This window comes from Hyposmocoma kahamanoa, unplaced genomic scaffold (assembly GCF_003589595.1).
Source record: "Hyposmocoma kahamanoa isolate Upper Pololo Valley unplaced genomic scaffold, ASM358959v1 180, whole genome shotgun sequence".
Taxonomy (NCBI): domain Eukaryota; kingdom Metazoa; phylum Arthropoda; class Insecta; order Lepidoptera; family Cosmopterigidae; genus Hyposmocoma; species Hyposmocoma kahamanoa.
This window is the reverse complement of record NW_020653711.1, coordinates 2,760,414-2,783,427: the sequence shown is the minus strand read 5'-3', so window position 1 is coordinate 2,783,427 and position 23,014 is coordinate 2,760,414. Positions and strand designations below refer to the sequence as shown.

Here is a 23,014-nt window from a genome sequence, read left to right as displayed (position 1 = left end):
GTGTAAAAAAGATAGTCGCACTTGTAATATTAGGGGTTAAAGTATGAAATTGCCGTTTTATTGCAATAGATTCTTTGAATTTTCATAGAATCTTCATGGTTTGAGGTTTTCGAATGAAACTTTTTTCCAATGGTTTCTGTGATTTTCTTTTTTTTTTAAATTTGAAACATTTGAATATCGACTTTCAATTGTTTTTGTTATTCAATTTAGACAAGAAAGATGGATACTGCGAAAATTCGAGTGATTTTTGAATACGAGTTCCGACGCGGAACTAACGCGGCAGAAACAGCCCGCAATATCAATGCTGCGTTTGGAGAGGGGTCTACTAATGAACGCACCGTGCGATTTTGGTTTAAACGCTTTCGTGATGGAAATTTCGACTTAAAGAACGAGCCACGAGGAAGACCGCCCACACAGGTGAATAACGATGAATTAAGAGAGATAGTGGAAGCCGATCCTAGTCAAACTACCCAGGAATTAGCGGCATGGTTTAACGTTACCTTACCCACAATATTGACTCACTTGCGTCAAATCAATAAAATAAAAAAATACGAAAAATGGGTGCCTCATGATTTGACTGATCTGCAGAAAGAAACGCGTGTTGAAACTTGTGTTGCCTTGTTGAACCGGTACAGAAATGAAGGAATATTGGATCGAATTGTAACATGTGATGAAAAGTGGATTCTTTATGATAACCGGAAAAGAAAAATGCAATGGCTGACCCCAGGTCAAATGCCACAACAGTGTCCTAAAGCAAAACTTACCAATAAAAAGGTAATGGTAACTGTTTGGTGGTCTCAGCATGGTGTTATTCACTATAGTTTTCTCCGATCTGGTCAAGCAATAACGGCAGATGTCTATTGTGCCGAACTCCGAACCATGTTGACAAAACTAGCAGTAAAACAGCCCCGACTCATGAATCGATCTTCACCATTATTGCTCCACGACAACGCGAGACCTCACACAGCACGAGAAACCATTTTGACCCTTCAGGAACTGCAGTTAGAAACCATTCGTCATCCTCCGTATTCACCAGACCTTGCTCCAACGGACTACCATTTTTTTCGTGATTTGGACAATTATCTACGTGACAAGAAGTTTTCTTCCCAGGAGGCAGTACAAAATGCTTTCACACAGTTTGTGCAGTCTAGATCGTCGGAGTTCTATCGCAAAGGCATTAATAACCTTCCCATTAGATGGCAGCAATGTATAGATAATAATGGCAACTATTTTGATTAAATAAATTTGTTAAAAATTTAAAAAATAAACAATTTAGATTTTCAGTACAAATCGGCAATTTCATACTTTAACCCCTATTATTATCCATAGTGGTGTTTCGTATAATTGTTCTTTTTTATTACAAGGAACGAAAGTAAACCTTATACTGCTGAAATATGGTCGCTTCTTTTTTGGAGAACTTAGTAAACATCTCGATTCTTTTTTTTTAGCTGTGGACAGCTAGATGGCAGCACATTGATTGAAATTTCAATATAAAATTAAATCTTCATTACTTGCAATAATAGATTTTGAACTTGAACGATATACCAACAGGATAAAGTTTTAATTATTTTAACAGTCCATAATTTGTTACTTCCTTTTAAATTAGAGATTACGACCAATCATTATCAAGATTTCAAATTATGAATGTGTGAATTTTGGCGACATCGGTTCTGATGGGAACCGAAACTTAAGGCATTTTCTTTCTTTTTTTTCTTCCATGGTCTGTACTGTGGGCTTTGGATGAGGAGGTCCCGGATTCGATTCTCGGTAGGACCAATTTGGAGAATTAACTTATCCTTTTTTTATTGAATTAATTACCCCATGCAGTGACTAAATGATAAAACCCAGAATTATTCTTAGCGATTATGTACTGTTCCTTGTAAATTAACAAAAAAATTACTTTACATGACATTTCAAACAAGGTCACTAAAAATACAGGGGAAGTTTCAAGATATATCAACACACGTACAGTCGACAGCATTCAACACACACACATTATACACTTTTGTTCGTATATCGCCTCCAGAGCAACGGAACAAGATCCGTCGAATGTGTAGATTGATGTGCTGCCGTTCTTACGTCTCACTTCTAGACATGGGCTCCTTTAAAAAGGGGCTAGTATAAAAATAAAAATTGCTAACCTACATGTAGACTATGACCATTAGACTAGACTAGATGAGTATTAAAGTTTGGATATTAAATTCGTCAAATTGTCCTTGCAGTGCAGCAGCCGCCTTCTCAGCGCATGCGGCGCTGCGGTGTTACTAGAACTTCCTGCAGCTACTGATGATGTTCAGTCTCTACCTACGGGATCTGTAGTAAAGGCGCTTGTTACGGGAAGGCTATACCACACTGCGCCTATGTAACACTACTTAACTCATTGGCTGTTGCATCCATATCACACAAGGGAAATTTAAGTGTGCAGCGTAGAGCGAACGATAGCGACGAGTGTGACCAATCGTTTATATTACAGAATGTCACTTTTAACGAAAAAGCGCCTTATATTGAGGCCTTTAAGCTTAACTCGAATAACCTCGAAATTTAGACTTAGAAGCATATCGCTCAATTGCATAAAGGTATATTATCTATGCTGTTTCGTTAAGTAATATCATAGTATAATAAGACAAGTAGTGTAACTCCACACAAACGTGACAGTGTGGCTTGCATGTGTGCACACTCGCCGCGCTCCGTGTAGAGGCTCACGCATTCGCATAATCGCGGTGAACTCGCGTTACATAGCGTGGGTCGTCCAATGCATCATTCATTAATTCATTAAATTTACAATTTTTCTACGTCAAATGTATATATCTTTTTTTTTATGAATGTACCGTTATATATGTCCTCTCTATCTATTACATGATCATCCTTCCATAATCGAAATCCGCGATACTCTTATAAAAATATCAACATGTAACTGCTGCGTTTCAAAAGGTTATTTCAATATAGCACGAAAATACTGTGATGAATACTTAATTTTTTCAAATTACGTTTTGCAACCTGTGGGTGTTTACAACTAAAATAATTGACGCTATCAGGGCAAAAGAGGTATAACCCACATTTAATTATTTTTTCTACAATATTCCTTTAAATGATACTAATGTGTAATAAAAAAAAACTTGCATACATTACTATAAAGGCTGAGTGTCCTAATCCTAACTTATTTTACACTTAACTAACTAACTTGTAAACAGACTAATTTACTATTTTGAAAATTAAACACACCGTATAACATTTACGACAGAAAGAATGGTTTCATCACACTTTGACAAAAAATCAATCATCCTAGCGACGAATGCGTCCGGTCAGTTGGGTCGGAGGGAGCGGAATATATTCTTACCTAGCCTATTTTTGTGTTTATTATTGGCAATATGATATGCAGCGGTGTACAGAAAAATCTTTAATAGGTTTATGCGACACCGCTTTGTGTATTTTTTTACTTATTATAAGCTAATGTTATAAATAAAATAAAAAATAAAATTATTTTAAATTAATTTATTAATTATCTTGTGTTTTTATAAATACAAAAAAATGTTAATATTTTTTAATACATGCATATTGCATGCAAATATAAAATAATTATGTAGTATTGTAGTAGTATATTAAAATAATATTGTGAAAAAAAAATTATGTGGTTATACCAATTTTGCGCTGATGATTGAGTCTTCAATTATGTAACAACCCTACGCTGTAGGCATTAGCGCGCCGAACTAGCGGAAGTTACCCTATCGTCGTCTTATATTATCGCTAGTTGTGCTTTGATACAGCAAAGGTATAGGCAATGATTGCATTTAAAGATCTTTTTCGCAACTCGCTGTATGTTTGTATTAATTACTGTGTCGTATGTAGAGGTAATTACGACTGTTTAAATATCGCTTGTGTGATGTGGCTCTTATTGCTAAGGACTCAAATGTGTTGCGTATACTGGCTTAGTTAGGAATTTTTTTTAGTATTTTTTGTTACATATTTAAGTTTATTGTATTTAGTTGTTTTTGTTATTCCATCTATAGCTAACAGCAGGCTAATCACGAAAAGCTGTGAGCATTGACCTAGGTCAATGGCTGTGAAATTGTCTTTCCGGCTTAATTTTGTTTCAATATTCAAAGATGACTTTGTGTTCTTCTGATGTTTTGTCCCATAGTACAGCACGCTCTTCGACTAGGGTTATTGAATAATCAACCTGTCGTCTGTGAATATTGAATAACAAATGAATGAAATGAAACACTGGGAAGAGCACCGTGAGTTTCTACGATACGACGTCGAGCCTTGCGTCGTGACACGTTGCGATGTCGTGTCGTGAACTTTGACGTTGCTCGTCGTAGATTTCCACGATACGAAGTCGCATCGTGAAACGATGCCGCGTCATAGCACGACGCGACGTCGTATTGCATTTATGTGTAAGAGCCCTAAGGGAAGAAGTTAACGTCGTGTCGTATCAGAAAACGCAAAGTTAATTGCCGAACAGAGATGATAGGAGGTTACTCCACCGACGAGAACCTAAGTAAGCTCTTAAATTAGAAGAAAAAGAACATATCGTACCTGATTCAATTCTAACAGTTCGTGTTGTGATGCAGATATAATTTTCTATCAAAATGCAAATTGCTTCCATTACCGAGTGTTGTATTTTAAAATATTTAAGAAGGAATTGTTGGTATAAATGAAACTAGAAATGAGCAATACTGAGAGTGGTTACACACGGCGACATTTAGCAGCGATGCAAACGCGCGTTCGTGAAACGCGATTGCATCGCTGCATTTGCGATTTATAGGCGATTGCGTCGATGAAAACGCTTATAAATCCCAAGTGTAGCGATGCAATCGCGCGTTTCTATCGATGCAGTTGCGCGCTTGCATCGCTGCTTAAAATCGCGCGCGTGTAGAAAGGTAGACGATTAGCGACAGCATCGCTACTGTATCGCGTTTGTATCTCGTTTGCATCGCTGCTAAGTCGCCCTGTGTAACAGCTCTAATAGTTGTAATTTGTTTTTATAATTATTTTTACAACACAAGTAAGAGTCGGAAGTGTGAATCTACAAATACCTAAAAGTAAAATGCGCGCGTGCTCCATTTCGTCGTCGCTTTTATAACCTTTCTCACTCCTAATGTACAACACTGGTTGCCAATAACTTAAACACTTACAAATTTTACATTAAAAAGTGATCATTGTCTATGAAAACATAAATAACGAATGAAAATAATGAATGCAGAACGATGCCACGCGACGTGGGACCTTACTTACACTAGCAAGTTACATTTCTTTTAAATCAAAGTCAAAAGGTATTTTAGATGATATAAAATCTCGAGTACTGTGTTGATGTTATTATTATTACTTATATTCATGTTATCTGACGACTTAATTGTTATTAAGGCGATGTTTGCTTCAAATTACTTACGTATTTGGATACGGCTATTAATGATAAGAGAAATAAATGTTTTTATAAAATAGTATACTGTGTCACAAGATCCGTGGAGGCCCATGAGTCATAAAATCAAGGATAGAAAAATTTGAGCATAATTCTAGTTCTCGAATTTAGTCGATGGTACTTATTTGGTTAATATTGAATTCCCATTGTGATATATGAAATCAAGTGTCTATTATGTATGTTCTAAAGTTTTTATAACTGTTTCTTGTTAAGAATAAATGATTTTGCTTTGGAATTCGGTCATGGCATTTTGAACTCTAGTAACTGAGATTCCCCTTGTTGTGGGATCAGCAAGTGGATAAAACAATGAAATTTGTACTGTTATTAAGGACAAGGATTTTTAGTTTGTATATACAAAAAAATAAGTTTAGCGGTTCGCGTTTGCAACGTTGAAGCGAACAACATCCTCTGCTGGTCATGCTTTTCCCCACCAACCGTGTGTGGCAGTCTTTAAGTGTGTCTGGACCCTTATTTGGTTTTGCGTAAAGTCATTAAGTACTTCTTCCATTTTTTTTTGGGATGTTTATAATGATGATTGAGTATGTAATGATGATCAGTGATAACGAACAAATCAACTAGATGGAGCTTACATAGGGTGCACCAAACATTTTCGGAAACTGGCCACTTACATAAACAATAAAAAGTAATTACAACATTTGAAAATGGAACTCTTTGGCTGTAGAATACAGTTCGTTTCTCTGACTGTCACTTGTTTTTACATTGTGGCGTCATTTTAGAAATTGATTGTCTACATCACCATGGATTTAACTCGTGAAAATTTTCGTAGTATGATTTTCTACGACTTTAACTGTGATTTAACAGCTCAACGGAGCTTCGCTCGGCTTCAAACTGCTTTTGGCGATGAAGCACCATGCAAGACGACTATTTATAGCCGGTTTGCAGAATTCAAACGCGGTCGTGTGAATCTCAGTGACGAATTTCGTTATAGTCGCCCGTCCACTGCTGTGAACAACAAAAACATCGATGCTGTGCGACGTATGATCAAAACAGACAGGCATGTGACATACCATGAGATTCGGGCATTTTTAGGCATAGGTATGGGTCAAATACAATCCATACTACACAAACATTTGGGTGTGAAAAAGCTGTGCTCTCGGTGGATCCCACACAATTTGACTGAGGCTTAAAAACGGATCGCGTCACTTGGTGCAATGTCATGCTTACCAAATTCAACGAAGAGGCGTCAAATTTTTTGTGGGACATAGTAACAGGTGACAAAACATGGATTTATAGTTACGATTCCAAAACAAAGCAGCAATCGAGCGTATCGGTCTTTCGAGATGAGCCGAAACCAACCAAAGTGGCGCCCGTGCAAAGTGCCTCTAAGCGGATGATTGCTTCATTTTTTAATAAAACTGGACACGTGGCTACTGATGCTTTGGAGAGTCGTACCGTGAATAGTGGTTGGTACACGATCATTTGTTTGCCGGAAGTTGTTGACAAGCTCCGTAAAAATAACCGTAAACGCCGTATCATCTTGCACCACGATAATACCAGTTCTCACACGGCCAGACAGACAAATGAATTTTTGAAGGTGAACAACGTTGACCTTATGAGTCATCCCGCGTACAGTCCCGACCTGGCACCTCGGACTGTCACTGCAGATTGGCGAGTAATTCCTCAGGGAATATGATTCTGTTAAAAAATGATTTTCAAAAAATTTGGCCCTTACCAGTTTTGCTCCGGGGCAGCTGATCTATTGAAACGCATATTTGTTGAAGTTCAGAAAATAATTTTGGCTCATGGTCAATATTTGAATAATATTACAAGGAAAAAACTGACTAGGTGCCTGTATTTTATATTAAAGGAATTATTTGATTTCCACTGCCATTTACATACTATAAACTACTTCTAGACTATCGATCAGTGCCATTTAGATATAAAACCGGGCGAAGGACGGAGACGGGGAGAGACGAAGTCTGAAATAAACTTAATATTTACTTATCATCGAAGAAAAAGTTACCCCGGTTTTACAAAAACAAATTTTCAATAACGACATTGAAAAATATCTGTTTAAGGAACCAGGTGGAGTCCTAATACAAAGCACAAATAAAACACGTCCTTTCGGCACTGTGTTTAATCACCAGACAAACTTACTTCCTACCTTACATTTTATCATAACTTACGTTTTCTACCCACATATATTCCACCTCCACCCTTAATTACTACTACACTAAGGTTAATTACAGTTTCAATCATCACTAGGTATACTTAAAACACTCATTAACATTTAAATAAGGTGAACCACTTAAATAATATAACATCCTTAGTAACTTAATCAAATTCTACATCATATCTCTTAACTGGTTTTCGAAACCGGGTTCATCGGGGATGAAGATACAACCTCCTTGTTGAGGGCTGTGGACGTTTGAGGCAATTCTTTGTGAGCATCCGTACATATGGTATCGCCTGGTTCAGGGGCCACCGAGCGCGGCGACACGCGTGGCTCCTCGGTAGCCGATACCTCAACAGTATCAGAGCCTGGTATGGAGTCCCGAGTGCTAATCACCTCGTCAGGTGATATGTCAACCTCTTCCGCCAAGGTTACGCCGTAGCTACTATGTCTTTTCCTAATTTGATCGACATGTCTTTTTACAGGTGGACCACTCTCCCTACCAATCACAAAGTTCCGAGAGCCTCTTTTTCCTCAATCCGTCCCCCGAACCATCTCCTTCCTGTAAAATCCCGGGCCCACACGGTGTCTCCTACATTGAAATTCCTAGGCGAGCCACCCGCATGAGAGACTTGCTTACGCTGAGCATCCTGTACCCTAGCTTCTACCTGCCTATCTTCCCTCAGCCAGTCTAATCTTGACTTTAAACTCCTAAGTTGCAACAGCATGGCAGGTGACGCTCCCGTGGAGCAGTGTTCTACGTTCCTATACAACATCAGATATGCCTGAAGAGCTGCATCTACGTCGCAGCCGTCTCTTCGCGACTTCTTTATCGCCCGTTTGCACAGATTAACGGCATTCTCCGCGGCGTCATTGGACGATGAGTGATACGCTGCTGTAAACGTCACTTTAATTCCGTTTGTTGTCATAAAGTCGCCATATTCCCTACTAGTAAACGGTGGTCCGTTGTCGGATACGACTTCCATTGGCAAACTAAACCGAGCAAATGTTTCGCGGAGTACTTTAATGACTGCGTCGGCTGTTGTTCGTTGCATTTTGAATATCTCTAACCATTTGGTGGTAGAATCTATAAGTATTAAAAATGTTTTACCGTGCAATGGCCCTAAAAATCGATATGTAATGGTGATCATGGCTTGACGACGTGCTTCCACGATTGCGGCGGAATACGAGGGGGCGTCGCGCCCTCTAGCGCGCACGTCTTGCACTGTTTGCACCACCTTTCGATATCGCTATCTGGTCCAGGCCACCACATCATGCTTCGGGCAATACTTTTCATTTTAACAATGCTTAATGCCCATGTGGGTCATCCACATGCAATTCTTTCAATAAATTTTCCCTTAAAGCACTCAGTATTACTAATCGATAACCGCACATAATACAGCCCATTTCTATATAAAATTCGTTACGCCTCGTGAAATATGGTTTTAACGTTTCCTCATTACAAACTGTTGGCCATCCGGACTGTAAATATAAGTACACCTTTTTTAGCGCGTCATCTTTACCAGTATAATCCAGAACAGATTTTCTCGTGACGGGAAGGAAATATGAATAAAATTCAACTCAGTCGATTCTTTGCATTCTCTTTTCTTACCCGTAATTGTGACAATGCATCCGCGGCTTTATTTTCGTTGCGCACATACTCGATACTAGTATCATAGCCCGCTAAAATTACAGCCCACCTCTGCATCCTACTTTCAGCCATTACTGGAATTCCGGTCTTATCCCCGAAAATGGTGACTAACGGTTTGTGGTCTGTGCGCAATATAAATTTCCTACCATACAGATATTGATGAAATTCTCCATTCATACTTCACATTCTTCCGTAGCAATGGCAAACGGGTACGAATTTCGCATAATACATCACTAGTCTCAGGAAAGATCGCAACTCGGATACATTCTACGGTGCTGCTACCTTTTTTATTGCTTTGATTTTATCCGGGCACGTATGTACGCCTTGTTTACTAATAACGAACCCTAAATACGTTACGAAATCCGCAAAAAAGTACATTTGTCCTTTTTTATTCTTAAACCATATTTTCGTAATCTGTCGATAACTTCATGTAACGTATTTATATATGACCGGTCGTCTACTCCAGTAATAATCAAATCGTCTAAAAATACCCCCACTCGAGGCATGTCCGCAAACAGCTGTTCAAGTTTTCTTTGGAAAATGCCAGGGCTCGACGCTAGTCCATAAATTGGCCTATTGTACATGAAAAAACCTTTATGTGTGTTTATCACCGCGTATTTTTTTGAATCGTCCAATTCAAATTGTGCGTAAGCTTGTGATAAATTTAGTTTCGTAAATTTGTCTCCCCCATGTAACTTAGTGAGTAGGTCTTCAACCTTTGGTAAAGGATAGTGATCCACCTACCTAGACACATAGATACACTTATGGTGCCGTCTTTCGTAATAACCGGCACAATCGGCGTGGCCCAGTAGGAGGTGGTGACCGGTGTCAGGATACCGTTGCCCACCATCTGCGCCAGCGCGCGGCCAGTGGACGCGCGCGCAGAAATCGCGGCCGCGCACCCGGGCGCAAGCAGAATCCGACCTTCCCCACGGTGAACCGGCCCAAGCCATCCGCAAACACTTCACAGTATCTGGAACTGAATGCCGTCTCGCTGAATCCACATCTATATTTAAATTTTATGACACGTCAACATGGAGATATTTATTTTTAACTCATTAATCCATCATCTACCTAACAAACAAGTTTTTCCACTTTCAATTATGTAGAAATCTAATTTTTTACATATATTTTGGTATTGAACTGTAGGTGTTATTTTTCCTATTGGTTTTACAATTTCACCCGTATAATAGCCCAATACTAAGTTGCTATTTTGTAACATACAATGCGTAAATAAATTTTTATAGCATTCTAAACTGATGCAAAAAATCGCACTACCTGTATCTACCTCCATGTTCAATAATACGCAGTCGATGAAAACATCTACGTTGTATGGTACAAAAATATTTGACGGATTCGTATTTAAAGAAAAGTTGTTTACCTCCTCACTGCCGGTACTATCGGCGTCTTCCATAAACACACGTTTTTTCTCCGCCATGTGGTACAGCGACGACTTGACCCTCAATTTAAGACACATTCTTTTCAAGTGCCCTTCCTGATGACATAGCCCACACACATATATTTTAAATTTGCATGTCTGGAACTCATGTAGACCTCCACACACTTTACATTCCGGTTTAGAATGCGTGTTATTATTCCACCTGCCACTGCGAAACTTTCCGCTACCCGCTCCGTTCGTTGCGCTTGGGCCACCGCCACCGCCTGTGCCGCCTAAACTTAAAACGTTCAGCTAATAAACTCTGTTTCGGATTTAAATGTTCTTTCATCGCCGTCACAAGCTCCGAATACGTTTTGGTCGCTGGTTTCGCGGGTGTACACAAGCTCACCATTAGTTCATAAGCCTCGCTGCCGATTACCGTAATTAACGTGGCCACTTGCACCTCATTTTTAACCGAGTTCGCAATGAAATATTGCTCTAAACGGTCCACATACATTTCCCAATTGTCCTTGACAATGTCAAAGGATCCAATCTTTCCCACTGCCATTTTAATGGTTTTACACAACACTTGGCTGCTCTTTAATGTACACGCGTGAACTCTGTTCGTCGCCACTGAAAAATATCTGTCTAGGGAACCAGGTGGAGTCCTAATACAGAGTACAACTAAAACACGTCCGTTCGGTACTGTGTTTAATCACCAGACAAACTTTTACTTGCTACTTTACATTTTATCATAACTTACGTTTTCTACCCACATATATCATAGACATAATATATTAATTAAAGAATGGATGACTAACGTACGTAGTCAAATTTTTGCTCGACATGTTCCGAACCAATTCGTGGCCTTAATCATGAGATTCCGCGGCGGTGACTCGACGGAAATTACGTGCCAAAGCCATGGCCCGATCACAGGACATCTGCGGGCGCCGGCGGCGTCGGCTAGAGACTACCCTCGTTTGATTCATTTTTATTAAAAGTCATACGCAAGATTGCACATTACACTAACGACATTTTATAAAGTCTTGTCTACATTTAACCATTGACGTAGTACCTAACGCTGTTTTCCAGCCGAGGGGTACCGAGCATCCACTATCACGATTAATCCCATTATTCTCATAAGGACAGATTCTCAATAGGACGGATTCTCAAGAAGACGGATTCAATCGAATGACGACCAATCTCTATAGCTTCACGTACCTTCCGCGGAATGCTTTTCTCTCGCCAGTGCACACTTTATCAAAACGAATATAGTGCGTCCAATGAGTGTTCCGTCACTGCAGAGCGTCCCGGTTTAGCAGAGCAGGGAATCTTATATACCCCGGGAACTCCTTGAAGGGGGCTCTTTATCCTTCGGTGAACGCACCAACTGTAGACAGCTTAGAAGCTGCATCGTGAGGGTGGAAAATCGTCTTGATGCTGTATCTTCAGCGGAACCACGAATTGGTGAGTTATCTATTAGTTTAATTAATATGTCCGAGTCTCACGGTGGTTTTCTGTTTAAAAAAGGATATAATATGTAAATGACGTTTACATCCGTTTCAAAATTGCATAATAGTTCTTGGTCATTCAAACATTTTATTAAGCTTAGGGCATATGATATTTAAAATGCAAGGTGGCTAGAATTATGTGTCCTGGAATGTATAGGGATACAAAAGAGAACAGGAGAAATTAAAAGACAATTGTACAAACAAAATATTAATTTATTATCTCACGGAACGCGGTAGCTACTTACAACCTCCATAATGCAGTCACTCTCTCAGATCAATCCTAGCCTACACTCGCTCCCTTGTGATGATATTAACTACATGTGACGCCAATACGAAAAGAAACCCTTTTTTTTTCAATTTCAAATGTAGGCACGAATAGGTCGTGGGTCTGTTGGTAAGCGACACGCCTATCCATAACAATTGCAGTGCTTCTTTCAGTCGCATAGATCTGAGGGGCACTAACCGCTGCGCTCGTCACTCTGAGACGTAAGTTGACAAGTCTCATGTGCCTGTAGTTTCACCAGCAGCCTTACCCTTCAAAACCGAAACGGAGTAACGCTTAGATTACTGCTTGGCGGCAGAAATAGGCAAGATAGCAGTACTTCCCTGGACGAACTCTCATATGAAACTCCGCTGTGGCAAAATGCTACACTGGACGGCATTAAACAAAAAGTGCGAATCGACAACGGTACTGTCCGGTCAAAGCTTTCAAATCGTAAATGAACATTTACAATTTTACCTCGCTAAACGACTTGGAACACATCAAGAAAGGTTCATACTAGGATAATACAGGCAAATATACCCAAGTTGAAGTACTGAGTTGTAACTAATTAGTTGTACGCCATGGCACTATTTTGGTATTAATGTCACATGTTAAGTATACTAACACACTTTACATAGTTTAGAAAAAAATCATTTTAAATGTTAATTTCTCTTATAAACTTTTATCGATTATATAACATCAAAGAATTATGGTTCTTTACTTCAAGACGTAGAAAAGGTTTTTGTAATGAAATTTTATTTAAATACCTACATATGTTCGGTGTGTATTCACAGATGTTCTACAAAAGTTAATGTTGAAAAATCGTATAATTAATGATTTAAATAAACATGAAATGAGCATGGGAGCGAGTTAGTATCCTGTCACTCTTTTTAGCGTATTTCTGAATAAGAACAGAATAATATTATAATATTCTATAAATTCATTATATTTTAAGCGAAATCAACATGTTTCTATTTACTGTCAGCGAAAAATCGAGCGTAAAAATGATCCTTATTAAATCAATAAATTAAGTCTTCAGTTTCTTGCCTTTTTAGTGGTTGTAGACGCGCTTAAAATTTGACAGGTACCTTTTTGATTCTGTACTAGGCGTCTATGATAGAAGTAGTAGTTTAAAATAAAAAAATTTGTCCTTCGGGACAGGCTAAGGCATCTAATTGGCCATACTGCTAGATCTTAGATTGTAATATGTTTTTTCAATGCTATAGTTTTATTTTGTAGTGATTTTATTTCGCGGGAAATCGTTCTGTCTTTACGGTGGCCATTTTGAAACTCTGGATTTTTTTCTTATATTTTGGCACTATGGCGTCTAGCCTCTGGCCATATGCAATTTCCACTGAGTTCTGTATTCCTGTTGTAAACTTTTATGTTTTGTTTAATTTATTGCATGACCTTGGATTCAAGTCCAAGTTCAGTCAAAATTATTATAAATGAAAAATTTTAAAAAGTAATAGTAATAATAACAATAGCAGTAGAACAAAATTTTTATCAATTTTTGTTTTGTGTTGTCAGCAGAAAAAAATAATTATTTTAAAACCTTAACATCAAAATTTCTTAATTTGAAAAGTGGCTCTATTAAACCTAGGAGTAAAATAAAAAAATCACTGGTTAGACGCATTAAGAGTTTTACGCTCGGTTTTGTGTTGACCGATCCATACTTATCCAGAAATACGTAGGCATGTATATCACGTCGAAAAGCGAATCTCGTTAAAAATTGCGTGCTTTCGAGATTCGGTAGTGTAGTCGGTCAAATGTTCAATACATATTGCAAAAATGATCAATTACATTTATATATTATATAACATAATATTACAATTATAGTAGGTATTTAACGATTTTGTACGTATCTCCAATTAATGGAGAGTGAAGGTAAAGCTGCAGTTTTAGAATTATCAAATTGCTTTATTATAAAAAAAAATTGTAAAATAGTCAACCTTAATCAATCTCATACAAATTTCATCGAAGCTCGAAGAAATAAGTACGTAAATAATTCAAACTATGGAATTTCGTACACTCGCTCGACTACACTTCTGCAGTACAAAATAAAACAAGATATGTGTTAAACCACACGTTGTACCTCAAAGAATCTTTTGAGGTAATATACTTGACCTACAGTCATGACGAGAAGAACACTCGCTTCGAAGATCGACCACATAACTACGCGAGAATTGGTGCTTTCGTTTATTGAGCGATGGATCCGGTCACGAACCTGAGGTAGGAAATTAATTAATTTATTTTTAATAATGAAATTGAGTTAGATGATCAAAATACACATGTGCACTTACTGCTAGACGCGCAATGGCTAAAGAAAAGTTATGCAACCAATAATAATGGTTTCATACCAGTTTATGTGTATTGCTTTTCATTTTATGTATATAAAAAAGAAGTTACTACTGGATCGAATAGGGTGACAATGATTGCAGGTAAATTTAAAAAATAAAAAACAACTGCACTATAAATTTATGCATAATAGTTTGAAATAAAAATATTTATAATAAAAAAATATAAACAGCTTATTTAGTTTATAGTTGTTGAGATTCTCTGACCTATGTTAATCTGTGTTAGACTTTGTTTTCTTAATTTTAAACAACAATGGTAATGATGACTGTTACAATACCTGCATATATTCCTGTTCATGTTTTACAGTTGTTAGTGTAGTGGCCAGCTCCTTAATCATATCTTCAAGTTTGTTGTGGTCCACCTCACCCTCTTTTTCCCCCTCTTTTTTGTGCTGCGCCTCCCCAACTTCTAGATAGAACATTACTACCTGTTGACAAAGATATTTTTTGAATTATTTGTAATATAAATTATGCTGAAATATAAGAAAAATTAAAGTAACACGAGGCGCTCGCTATTGTTAGTAATGGAGTTATTAAATTATTACCCTCTCGTAGGGTGCACTAAAGGAGCCTCCCCGCATGACATATCATTCCATCCCTGTAAGTTAGGCGCATTCTGGAGTACGTTACGTAGATTGGCAAATCATTTCACCACGACGGCAAGCATTAGAGGTTTAGGTGTATGCCATCGATATGACAAAGAAGAAGAACCTTCTATTATATTGCTCAACGTAAACAATAGTATAGCTATTATGGCATAGTTGTTGTTGTTATTAATTCTCTTTTACAAATTTTACAGTCTGTTTCATAGGTTCTCAAACTTTTTGGCTCACCGCCCACTTAGGCAAAATAAAAAAATTTCAACGCCCTCCACCACAAAAAATAATCGAAAACACGTATTTTTTATATTTAGTGTAGTTTATATGCTTAATTCAGGATTTTTTTCAAATGTCGCACCCCCTGGACAGGATCAATCAACAACATTTAAGCCTATGTCGACCATTAGTGGTGTGATGTGGTAATAATAATAACGCACATACTCATAGCCCCGCAGTAGAGAATATCGCGGGTGCCATGGACACACACATACACAACTATAAATTACACCCAAACTCACGACAGAAATAAATGTAGACCATAAAAATATTTATCCCGGCCCAGGAATCGAAACCGGGACATTTGCGTGGCAAAGTAGTACGGTCGTTACGTAAAAGTCCCGGCTCGGCCACAGAAGCAGTTATATAATATATTAATTAGCTTTGTCTAAAATTGTTTTTAAATAAACAATTATTTGAATTTATGTGTCTAATAATCCATAAACCTTATATGATATACATATGCAAACACGCCTGTCTTGATTGAATTAATTTAGCAAAATTTGAGAGCTATTAAATACATTTTGAATAAATAAACATTACTTTTGTTCTATTGCTCTCTCTCATCTGCGCGTTGTCCCGGTTGCGTCCTCAGCAGTGTTGCTGCGGAGCCCGGGGTCCGCTTTCCTGCTTTTTCTCCTCCACTTTGCGCGGTCTTCGGCATCCTTAGTGGTGAGACCATTGGCACGCATATCACCCTTGGCGACGTCAAGCCAGCACTTCTTGGGTCTACCCCTTCTACCGGGGCCCGGCGGAGGTGGCATAGCCAGACATTTGTTTCCCACGTAGCATGCCGGTTTCCGTAAGATGTGGCCGTACCAACGTAGGCGGCTTTCTTGCAGTTTATCTGCAATGTCACGGACGTGAAGGCTGCCGGGGATGCGGGAGTTTCTGACACGGTCTTTCCGTGAAACTCCACACATCCAGCGCAGCATCTTCATTTCCGTGACACGCAGCTCCTGCTTATGGCGCTCAAGTACGGGCCACGTTTCACTGCCATATAAAAGGACAGGCCTAATGATGGATTTATAGACCTGTCCTTTCAGCTTAACCCTTAAATCTTGGGGTCACAAATGACACCAGTCACCTCACGCCACTTTGCCCAAGCGGCTGCGATTCGGGCTCTGACGTCGCAGTCGATGTCTCCGGACGCGCTAAGTACAGATCCCAAGTATTTAAACTGGCCCGTAGGCTCGACCGCGTCTTCGCCTATGCGAACGGGTAGGGGATCTGTAGCGTTGCAGACCATGTACTCAGTCTTCGCCACATTTAGTCTCAGACCGCCGTTCTCAAGCGACTCCTTCCACACATTCACTCGTCGTACCAGTCTCCCTCTATCCGCATCCGCCAGCGCAATATCGTCAGCGTACATAAGCATCCACGGGGGTTGCTCATGCGTGTCTCGGATGGAGCTTGAGACCTCGTCTAATATCACGCTGAACAGATAGGGACTGAGAACTGAGCCCTGGTGAACTCCGACTGTGACAGGGAAGGGTTTAGTGTCACCAACAGCAGCGGAATCGCGGTACATGTCTCGGATGATGTCAATATAAGCTTCTGGTACCCCTTTGGATCTCAGTGCCCACCAGATCATTACACGGGGGATACAGTCGAAGGCCTTCTGCATGTCAAGAAACATGAAATGCAGAGGCGTATTCTTCAATCTGTATTTCTCCATGATGACCCTTAGGGCAAAAACAGGATCCATGGTCCCAAGACCAGGCCGAAACCCATATTGACCCTCCAAGACAGCACTCTCCTGTCGGATCCGAGAGTCTATTATACGCTCGAAGAGCTTCATGGTGTGGGACATGACCTTTATGCCCCGATAATTGCCACACTCCTGCACCGATCCCTTCCCTTTGAAGACTGGAGTGATAATACTCAGTCTCCATTGGTTAGGGATTTTACCAGTGAGGAGCACGCGATTAAAGAGGTCGGTAAGGATGCCCACACCACGGGGACCCATTGCCTTCCAGGCCTCGATGGGAACCCCATCGGCTCCGACAGCTTTCCGATTCTTCATTCGACGAAGTGCTAAGTGGACTTCCTCAGGCGTTACCGGTCGCACTAGTCCCTGATTCGGAGGGAGGACCGGTGGCTGCACCTCTCTGTGCTGCTGATTCAGCAGCTCGTGGAAATATGAGCGCCATCTCTCCTTCACTGCGTCGACCTCGCATATAAGGTTGCCATGAGAGTCTTTAATGCAGCGACACTTGGAAATATCTTGTGCCGCTAAGACCCTCCAACGTGCCAGCTTAAAGATAAGCTTCTGCCCCTCAGACGATTCCAACTTGTCGTACAACGGCTGCAAGTGGTCCCGTCTGGCTCTGGCTACAGCTTTCTTAGCGGCACGTTTGGCATCCCTATATGCATCGCGGTCTTCAGAAGATCCGGACGCTTGCCACGTTTTGAAGAGGGCTTTCTTCACCCTCACCTCTCTCTGGACTGTGTCGTTCCACCACCAAGTTTCTTAGTCACATTTGCGACCACCCTTGGACAAGCCCAGCACCGCTTTCGCCGCCTCAGATATGGCAGCCTGAATGTTGTCCCAGTGGTTCTGGACTAGATCACCTTCAGTGTCGGCGCATTTATCGCCGATCGCTGAGATGAACTCCTGAGACGTGGTACTATCAAGCCGCTACCATCTGATTTGGCGTCGGCAGCGCTCAGCGGGCTTGTCGGCCGGCTTTACGCAGAGATCCATGACAAGAAGGCGGTGTTGCGCAGTGAGACTCTCACCTGGTATGACCTTGCAATTGGCCACTTTACTGATATGGTGTCTCCTGGTGAGTAGGAAATCGATTTGGGTGGCGTGTCCGCCGCTCCTGTAGGTGATTAAATGCTCGGGGTTCTTTTTAAAGAACGTGTTCACGGTGGCGAGGTCGGCCGCCGCACACGTTGTGAGGATGTCTCCTCCCTCCGCGTTGCGACTGCCGTACCCGTAGCCACCGCAGACCCGCTCGAACCCTTCGCACGCCTCACCCACATGACCGCTCAGGTCGCCACCCAAGACGACTGCCTGCGACAAAGGAATGGCACTCAGTATTTCCCCGAGTTGATCCCAGAACCTCGCCCTGCCCGTGTCGCTGCAACCGGCCTGAGGTGCGTAGGCGCTTATCAAGTGGGTCACGACCCCTTCAATAAGCACCCTCACTACCATAGGCCGGTCGCTAAAGCGTTTCACTTCCAGGACGTGATCGTGAAATTCCTCGGAGAGCACCACGGCCACCCCGTTCACGCCCCCAGGAGCACCGGTGTAGATCAGTTTGTAGCCATTCCCAATAAGCCGGGATCTGCTGCCTTTCCACCGAGTCTCCTGCAGGAACGCCACGGCGACCCTCCGCCTGGAAAGCACGTCTGCTAGCTCCCTCGTGCGTCCAGTCAGCGTGCCAATGTTCCACGTGGCAAAGCGGAGCTTCCTGTGATGGGTAGGGGCTCGTCTCTTTAACCGTGCCCACCCTTGACACGGTAGCCCTAGACCACTTGCCACAAGACTCGGGCGAGGCTCCTGCGCGCCGTTTTGCGGCGGCGCCCTATCCCTATGCCATATACTTCTGTTGACTTCCATAAGTTGATGTGGCTGTGTTGGTTTTTACGGGAGCGACTGCCGTCTGACCTCCCAACCCCCGAAAGGGAAAACCCCTCGCTAGAGCCTCGTCCGTCTATCAGCAGGCGCACCACCTGCAGGTGAGGTTAGCTTGGGCTCCAAGATGTAGGTGGAGCCCCCAAAACGCCCAAACTTTTGTTCTATTGCTGTCTGAACAAAATGGACTCCAAATATTTCAAACAGATAATTCTGTATTTATAACTAACACATCATTATTGAAGAATTTTATAATTATTTAATTATTTCTAAAAAGCATTTATTTATATATTATTACAACTGACATGAATAAAATATTTTTGTACCTAATTACTTACTATTTAATCACTGCATTGATTAGATAATTTTAGTAATGATTTATTACAATTATTATATAGCATTAGCTTACTTACTATTATTACATAATCGATAATAAATCAATTTTATAGTACAATTACTTTGCATGACCATTTAATTTTTTTTTATAATCAGCAATTGGTAATATAGTACAGAACACCATTTATCTAGGATTCACTAGCTATAATCACTTGACTATGTATGCTACTCTGAAAAACGATCGTGAAGAGTCTACTAAGCTAACATCTACCTCAAAATTTGAAGTATATTAGTGAAAGTACTTGATTGAGTGGGTACAAAATTATTATAAAAGACAATTATCAGATGTTTCCTCTGTCTATGAGATGTAAAATAGTATTAATATAGTTGAACCATTCTAAGCACTATTTTTTACAGGTGTATTTTAAAAAATGTATGACTTTTTATTGAAAGTCTTAAAATCATCATACAGAAGGAACTTCCGAAGGGTAAAATGTAGATAACTCATGTCCAGAGTTACATGAAATTATTCTAAGATAACATAATAACAGGTCAAGGAAACAACACATAGAAAAAAAATTTAATAGAAACCTCATTAATGTATGTTTAATGGAAAATATATATTCTCTCAAAAACAATTTTAATTATTTTAATTTAATTTATTTATGACACCAAAAATCAAACAAACAAGTAATCATTGAAAAGTACTTAAAACAGGACTACAAAGTACATAACTAATTTATAATAAATAAATTAGAAAATCATAAAAACAAAACTATAAAAGTTATAATTACTGTGTAGCTAGGGAACGGGGCCCAGCACACTTTCTGTATTCTGTATTATATTTATGTCAGTCACAACTCTAGAGTTATGCTGCATTTCTTATGTTCTTCCACTTTACATACTTTATCCCAGATTTAAAATAATGTCAATAAACAATGATGCCTCTTTTTAGGAAACCAATAATAAGTCTGATTAAAGTGATTGTAGATGAGTGAAAATAATCTTACCTTAGGGGTCATTGTAGACATTTTATTGCTAAAGCAGTATGTGTAACGTCCTGATACTGGTGCGGAGAATGTGTACATTCCTGATGACTCCCGCTCCCCACGATATATCTCTGCCCCGTCGGGGCCTGTGATTGTTACATCTATGTCTAGGAAGCCACCTTCTGCTATTTCGAAACTTAGCCCTGTTAACAAGAACAATAATTTTATTAACATTACTATTTTTTTTTGTGTGTTTCATTTGCAATCAGTGCATTCCACAACAAGCAAATGTGTTCCAGATGCAATGGCATGTGTGGTGTGTCCCTTCAGCAAATCTCCTCCTGGAATTTCCTGATCTACAGAATGTCTTTCCTTCTTTTTTCGTTTACTAAAGCTTCGAGTCACAAGCTGTGATGCCGGTGCCTTAGGGTACCTCGCCAACCTATCTTGGTATCTCTGTGTTGAGTGGGCAATTTCTTTGTTGACTGTAGTAACTTTCAGGCGTTCAAGGATTTCTGTGTTAATGATGTACTAAAGCACATTGGACACAACATTATTTAAATTAATTTGCCTCCTGCCTAATAGCTATTACAATCTTTTATCACATTTATTAAGCATAGAGAAAATGCTACATACTATGTAGCATTTAGTCTACGTTTAATAAAACAGACACTACAATGTCGACAGATATCAAGCCACGACACCATACTATATTATATGTCATTATAAATGATTGGTAACAATAAATAATGTCCTAGGTTGCAAAAAGTATTTTTTATCATTATCTAGTTTTGCACTATGTCTACATGTAAGAGAAAAATGGATAATAAGTAAATTATTATTATTACTGTAGTATATGAAGTATTTCATACCAAAAATAAAAGATATATATCTATATTAGTAATAAGAAAGTGTCAACTAAACTAATAAGATGGCTTTAGGTTATGTTATAGTAATTCGAATATTATACATGAGACGCATTTAAGGCTTACAGAAAACTATCCTAGAATACTGGAATTACTTACCCAACTTAGTATCGGCCTCTACATTCTCGAAAAAACACTGTTCTTCGTGAGCATCGACAGTGATGGTATAACTGTTCGCACTACTCAATAAAACAGCTAGTAACACTGTCGCTACATATAAATATTTCTGTGAGCACTCCATTGTTTCTAATTATGCTATGTATTTAAGTAAAACAATATTTTTCTGTAAATAAACGTGAACATAAGCTTGTTTTCTTTCCCTGGGCCACGTATTTGACACTACGTTGTCAACTCATGTCATGACAGTTGTCATGGTAAATGGATGCGTTCGTTTTAGGAAATGCATCCAATTTAAAATTTTCAATGAAATATACCTACACCAACCATTTTGAACTTATTTTGCATGCAACTATTCGACACTAGATGGCGTAACACGGAAATGTTTGAAATGGTGGAATAGTATGTGTATAGTGGAAGTACATACGTCTATTATACCGAAATCTATCGTTTTGTTCTCTGCTATCTCATTAAAACATGCATGACATGGTCCTTTACACAATCAGGATCCAATGTTTATCATTTAAGATTTAATTTCAACTTGACAGCCAGCAGCTTGAAATAATGTTGTTATCACTTGTAATAGGAACTTACCTAATTCAAATACAATTACGTATGATACCGAGAGCATTTTACCATAATGTATTGTAACAACCTTCACTCTTGAATGATTTAGGGTCGTATTCCAGAACTCTATTCAATTCTCAAGTCAGGACTTGAGTATGATTTAAAGCATTAGCAATCATACTCAAGTCCTTCCCATTAGGGTCGTTTTTCCAGTGCTTAAAATCATACTCAAGTCCTCACTGGAGAATTGAGTAGAGTTTTGGAATACGACCCTAAACGTTTATGCCATTCTATTTTTTAAGTTTCTGTCATCTCTTGAAGACGAGCAGTATCTTCTTTCGATTACTAGGCGCCATCTAGTTAGCTTGAGGTGAACTGCTGGATAAACGCTCGCTAAACTTATTCACACTTTTAGCGAAGGTGTTTGCAGAAATCTTGTAATATGTCAAACTTACGTAAGTCTTCTATAGAAACGATCTAGCCGTATTATATTAGCGAAAAAATGTTTTTTTTTTTTTATCGGCAGGTTATTAAGCATCTTTAATTGATTTGACAAGTATTTACGCAAAAAATACTTGGCTCGTCAAGTTGTAAACAGAGCTATTATTTTTATAACTTTAGATTCTTACAAGGATGATTCGATTCAAAATAGAAAACTTCTTTGTGAAGAATAGTTACACATATTTACCTGTTATTTAATTTAAGTGTTTGCAATTACATCAATAATATAAATTAATAGTAACAACATTTTGGTTTTTCCTTTATACCTATTCAAAAGCTAAAACGCTGTATTTAGAAAACCTTGAATGTACGTACACGTACATGTTTCAAAACAATCTCAATTTACTGTTTTTACTATTAAATAGCTTTGAAATTGGACTTTTGAACCATATAAGTTGAACTTTA

At 39.2% G+C, this 23,014-nt stretch overlaps 3 protein-coding genes across 3 annotated transcripts in view; 1 reads left to right on the top strand and 2 right to left on the bottom strand.

The window, feature by feature from the left end:
* Positions 1 to 3,242, top strand: part of LOC113225972 (gephyrin) — an 8,994-nt gene extending 5,752 nt beyond the window's left edge. Inside the window, exon 9 of the mRNA XM_026458464.1 lies at positions 2,223 to 3,242. Coding sequence (XP_026314249.1) covers positions 2,223 to 2,366 — 144 coding nt within the window. The 3' untranslated portion in view covers positions 2,367 to 3,242. The remainder of the gene's footprint in view (positions 1 to 2,222) is intronic.
* A 4,497-nt stretch (positions 3,243 to 7,739) lies between these two features.
* Positions 7,740 to 10,054, bottom strand: LOC113225911. Its single transcript, XM_026458378.1, has 3 exons — positions 9,949 to 10,054; positions 8,106 to 8,640; positions 7,740 to 8,052 (listed from the first exon to the last, which is right to left on the bottom strand). Exons 1-3 carry the CDS (start codon positions 10,052 to 10,054, stop codon positions 7,740 to 7,742), a joined length of 954 nt encoding a protein of 317 aa, XP_026314163.1.
* Positions 10,055 to 12,294: 2,240 nt separating this feature from the next.
* LOC113225931 (transmembrane emp24 domain-containing protein 2) lies at positions 12,295 to 21,779 on the bottom strand. The gene is made up of 4 exons (XM_026458405.1): positions 21,524 to 21,779; positions 20,520 to 20,701; positions 14,991 to 15,140; positions 12,295 to 14,582 (listed from the first exon to the last, which is right to left on the bottom strand). The coding sequence occupies exons 1-4, from the start codon at positions 21,663 to 21,665 to the stop codon at positions 14,433 to 14,435; spliced, it is 624 nt and encodes a 207-aa protein (XP_026314190.1). The 5' UTR covers positions 21,666 to 21,779; the 3' UTR covers positions 12,295 to 14,432.
* Positions 21,780 to 23,014: the final 1,235 nt, after the last annotated feature.

Coding starts and splice junctions, on each gene's coding strand:
- LOC113225931 (XM_026458405.1), bottom strand. CDS start 21,665: ATGGAGTGCTCACAGAAATATTTATATGTAGCGACAGTGTTACTAGCT. Junction 20,702..21,523: donor AGAGGCCGATACTAAGTTGG/GTAAGTAATTCC, acceptor TCTTGTTAACAG/GGCTAAGTTTCGAAATAGCA. Junction 15,141..20,519: donor TGTCTACAATGACCCCTAAG/GTAAGATTATTT, acceptor CTTTGTCAACAG/GTAGTAATGTTCTATCTAGA.
- LOC113225911 (XM_026458378.1), bottom strand. CDS start 10,054: ATGGTGGGCAACGGTATCCTGACACCGGTCACCACCTCCTACTGGGCC. Junction 8,641..9,948: donor AAGTGTATCTATGTGTCTAG/GTAGGTGGATCA, acceptor TAATACTTATAG/ATTCTACCACCAAATGGTTA. Junction 8,053..8,105: donor GATTTTACAGGAAGGAGATG/GTTCGGGGGACG, acceptor TGTGATTGGTAG/GGAGAGTGGTCCACCTGTAA.